General features: G+C 52.3%; 1 protein-coding gene across 1 annotated transcript; it reads left to right on the top strand.

Annotated features, from left to right (window-relative positions):
* The first annotated feature begins 1109 nt into the window (after positions 1-1109).
* Positions 1110-2370, top strand: LOC119298777 (elongation of fatty acids protein 3-like). The gene has a single exon (XM_037576072.1). The coding sequence runs from the start codon at positions 1188-1190 to the stop codon at positions 2085-2087; it is 900 nt and encodes a 299-aa protein (XP_037431969.1). The 5' UTR covers positions 1110-1187; the 3' UTR covers positions 2088-2370.
* The last annotated feature ends 2407 nt before the right edge of the window (positions 2371-4777 follow it).

The following is a 4777-nucleotide window of genomic DNA, read 5'->3' as shown; positions in this document are numbered from 1 at the left end:
CGGAGGCGCGCGAGTGAGAGTGTATGAGGGGGAGAGTGAGGTCGAGCGCGGGCCGGAGCGTAGATAAGGAGCCCGTAGTAGTAGCGCTTGTATGTAGGAAGCACTGTAGTGCTTCCTACATACAAGCGCTACTACTACGGGCTCCTTATCTACGCTCAGTAGTGCTTCCTACATACAAGCGCTACTACTACGGGCTCCTTATCTACGCTCCGGCCCTCCGAACAACAAACAAACAATTAATATAGGATGGTGGTGGTGTAGATGAATCCCTCCGAACAACCATGCATGCAAACCGTGCTTCATGCATCACACCAGCCACTCCTGAAACAATGGGTCAATGGCCAGCCCTAACTTTAGACAGGCACATTCCAAAACCCTTTTCCCACTTATTTATGTGCTGATGGTTCTCGTGTGTATCCTTTTTTCTAGACCACAAAAAAAGATATTTCTTCTGGTAGTTTTTCATGATCCAAGAGAGAGATATAACAATAAAACCTAAGCTTATAAATTAAGACCATGTCGCGCTTAGAGGTCCAGGCCCGCTAAAATCGAATATACTTCAAGTTGTTTCCAATGCAAAATATTACATGAAACAATTTGCAGCAGCATTTCATAATTTCAACAATGCAGTTTGAATTTTCGGTAATCGAAGGAAACACGGCACTAAATATTATATATCCACACTCAGAACCATCAAAAAAACTGCCCAACACCGAATTACTTGGTGCTATTTACTTCCTGTCTAATTAAAATGTCATTTAACACGTGTTTTTATTGATAGCAATACGACTGTGATGGCTCCATCGACCCCGAAACACCTCGGCTCCGATATTCAACACACGTCGCGTGGGTGTGTTCACACATGATGTATATGTGATTTTCCTTTTTGTACCAACGAGTGACATATATTTTTTTTCTTCTTTTGAGCATGAGTGAAATATACCCATATTTCAAAAATATTGTAGGGCCTTCATGGGCCCTGGCCCTAACCCAGGGGATGGGCCTGGGCCTGGGTCTTGCGCTTGATTGACCTGGTCGACGGAACTGTGACCGACAAACGAGAGGAGGCCCAGGCGAGTATATATATCCGGCCCCCATTCCCCAAATCTCTTTCCATCCTCCGCACCGTACGACCGCAACAACCTCCCCTTTTTCCGCCGGCGAGCGACCGATCCGGCGGACGGACCATGGCCGCGCTCGTCGGCGACGTCGCCTACTGGCTGGCGGAGCACCCGGACATCGTCGGCTTCCGCTGGAGCCCCTCGGGCCTCTGGTTCTCCACCTGGGCCTTCCTCCTCGGCTTCCTCGCCACCTACGTGTCCCTCTGCCTCGCCGCCGACGCGCTCCTCCGCCGCCGGAAGCCGCTCCCTCTCGGGCCCCTCCCCCCCGCGCACGCGCTCCTCATGGCCGCCGTCTCCGCCACCATCTTCGCCGGCACGCTCCTGTCGGCGGTGGCGGAGATTCGGGACACGCGGTGGTCGTGGCGGGGCCGGAGCCGGACGACCCCCTTCCGGTGGCTCCTCTGCTTCCCGCCGGGGACCCGCTCGTCGGGCCGCGTCTTCTTCTGGTCCTACGCCTACTACCTCTCCCGGTACCTCCACGCGGCGCGGGGCGTGTTCGCGGTGCTCAGGCGCCGGCGAGGGGCGGCCGCCCGGGTGTTCGCGCACGCGGCGTCCGTGGCCATGGCGTTCCTCTGGCTCGAGTTCTCGCAGTCGTTCCAGGTGCTGGCCATCCTCGCCTCCACGCTCGCCCACGCCGTCGCCTTCGGGTTCCGCTTCTGGGTGGACAGCGCGGGGCTCCCGGCGGCGCGCGCCGCCCGGAGCGGGTCGGCGCCCGTGGCGCTGGGGTGCCAGCTCGGGCTGCTGGGGTGCAACCTGGTGTGCCACGCGGGGGTGGTGTGGATGCACTTCGGGGGCGCGATGGCCGGCGGGTGCAGCGGCATCGGGGCCTGGGTGGTCAACACGCTGCTCAACGCGGCGCTGCTCTGGGTGTTCCTCCACTGCTACGGCACCCGCGGCGTCTGCGACGACGACGGGGGCGCCGCCGCCGGCACGGCGAAGAAGAAGAAGAAGAAGAGGGAGATGTGAGAGCGGCGTGAGGTGATCCCCAACCAACCATTGTAATATACGTACTACTGTAGTACAACCCATTGCTGTACATATAGGTAGGCCGGCATTGGCAATCGGCATTCGGCATCTGGCATCTGGCATCCCAAATGAGATGAGATGAGATGAGATGAGGAGGTGGCTGCTGCTGCTATAAACCAAAGCAAAAAACAAAAAACAAAAACAAAATTCAATTCTAATTTATAGAGATCCGCATATACATACATACATACATACATGCATACAGATCGACGATTGGATCGAACCCCTGCTGCTGATTAACTTCTATACTCTGCTCTTGTGTTCTTGGCAAGGGGAATTTTTTCCTCTTCTTCTTGCACATCTCCTAGGTTGATTCAGTTGAGTGGGTGACACACTGACATCCGAGCTGAAAACATCGCAGCCTGTTTGTTGGCTTGAACAAGCTGATTTCAGTGTGGCATCTTGTTACAGACCATAGTAGCTAGTGTGCGATCCCTGTCAGTTAGTGAAGGGGCGCTGTTGACATGCCACCAAACAGTGATGAACAGACAGACGCGTATGTTGGTCAGAATTGGCATGCATTCTTCCATCCTTTTGGATGCGCCATGTGTGTCTCTGTGTGTGATCCCCTGCCATGCTCGGCGTCGCGCCTGGAGTCTCAAGTGCAAGAAATGGACGGAGCGCAGAGAGAGAAGACAAACACGGAGCACAAGCGAACAAGAAATGGACGGAGTCGGGAAAAATGGTGGCCGGAAAGGAACAAGAGGGGATGGTGCATCACGGCCCGAGGTAGGCGATGAGGAGTCGAGTGCGTGCGTGGATTTGTGGTTAGGCTGGAGCTCGCTCACGTGAGGAAGGAAGGCGACAGACACGCGGACAAATGAAGCAGTCTGAGCAGGGCACCAATGAAGCAGCAGTAATTAAACTGGAGAGGACATGCCGAGCTGGCCGTGGCGGCCGGAGCTGCGTTGCATGCCTGAGCCCGAACGATACGCCTGGTCTGGACCGCCGTGCCTGTCACGTGCACGTACTACCACGGGTGCGTGCTGATTTATCACAAAATTCATTAAAATTATGATGCGGGCAACCGTGTGTGTTGCGTTGCAGGTGCTTCCTCTCTAAGGATTCTCCCCTCCTGCTCAGACCGACCTCTACCTGCAAGTGGGCCCATCCAGGCCAGGCCAGGGCCTACTGACCGGTCAATGGTCGAACGGGTCGGCTCCACGTGCCAGGAGAGCTGCTATTATACCTGGCCAAACCTCGGGTCGGGCCTAGCCAAACCCGAGGCAAAAAACACAGGCCCGAGCCCTGCCTGGCCCGGCCATTGTGCCTGGTTTTTAGGGCTGAGCCCGGCCCAAACACATAAAAGCCTGGCGGGCCTCGGGCCAGACCCCTTCAAGAAATCGCAAAAACAACCGGCCCGGGAGCAGCGTTGGGTCGGGCCGGGTCGGGCTTTTTCAGGCTGGGCCGAGCTTCCCATGGCCAGGACTAGCTGCTATGCCCGAGTGCCGAAACGCATTACCTCTGGGAAAATATCAAGTTTTCCTAGCCCTCTCATGCCTCCATGATCAGAGAGCTCCTGGGCGCTAGATCATATGGATCAATAGGTCATCATCGAAGCCCGCCAGACACGCGGAAAATTTGGGACTCTTTGAAGGTTTTTTTTTACTTTTTTTTGCGAGCTCTCACTACATCCCTTGGATCCAAGATCCAACGGCTCAAGAACTCTCATATCATAGGAGCATTGTCGGAAGGGGGGCACGTGATATTAAGGTGTCATGACTTTTGCACATTAGGGTGCTATAGATTTGCAAGTGTCATATTCCACATTGAAAAATAAATATGTGTAAATCTCTTATTGAAAACCAAGCTTGGGCTTCTAGCCCGACAGGGTCTTAATTTATTAAGTTTGGATGTTATTGTCATCTTGTTTTTGGTGTCATGGAAAACTTCCCCCATAAGCCTCCTTTTGGGGTTTTATTGTTATATGGTTTATTTTTATTTCTAAAGTAAAAAAACACATATACACCGCAACAAATGGCATGTAGAAAAGAAGGAAAGATTTCGGAAATGTGCTTGTCTAAAGTTAGGGTGGCTAGTGTTTACGCGGATACAATTTGCATGCCTGCTTGGTTGCATAAGGAAGAAAGAAAGAGAAATTGTAGTTAATGCCTAAAGGAAGATTAAGTGATGCTCTACCAACACAATAGTTGTATAAGTTGGTAGCTTTATATTAAGTTGTCTTTGTAGAAAGAGACTAGCTATGTGAACCACACCTGAAAAAAGATAGGCTATGATCGTCGGAACTACGAAGTGGGACTGGAATATTAGGTTTGCTGACTAAAGCATAGGCAGCAGCATGTCACGTTAAAAAAGGACCAAGGAACTATCTAAGCATTCGGTTATCATGGGACACACACCAAGACGAGGGATCTATCAAGGAACTATCTAAGCAAAAGATTCAAATGCAAAAGCCAAAAGAAAAATAAGACCGGTGCCCCTGCCCTTGCATGCCTAAAATCTCCTCTTGAGTTGAACAGATGCGTGCTTGCTTGCAGGGATCCATCCACACCACCATCCTAAATTATTTGTTTGTCGCCATAGGATAGAGTTCATGCATCTATGCCGCAGCATCATAAGTGGTCACCAAGAATCCAACACTATATAAGAGGATGACCTTAACTCGAGAT

This window comes from Triticum dicoccoides, chromosome 5A (assembly GCF_002162155.2).
Source record: "Triticum dicoccoides isolate Atlit2015 ecotype Zavitan chromosome 5A, WEW_v2.0, whole genome shotgun sequence".
Classification (NCBI taxonomy): Eukaryota; Viridiplantae; Streptophyta; class Magnoliopsida; order Poales; family Poaceae; genus Triticum; species Triticum dicoccoides.
Note: the sequence above shows the minus strand (reverse complement) of the source record. Positions and strands in the feature narration are given on the sequence as shown.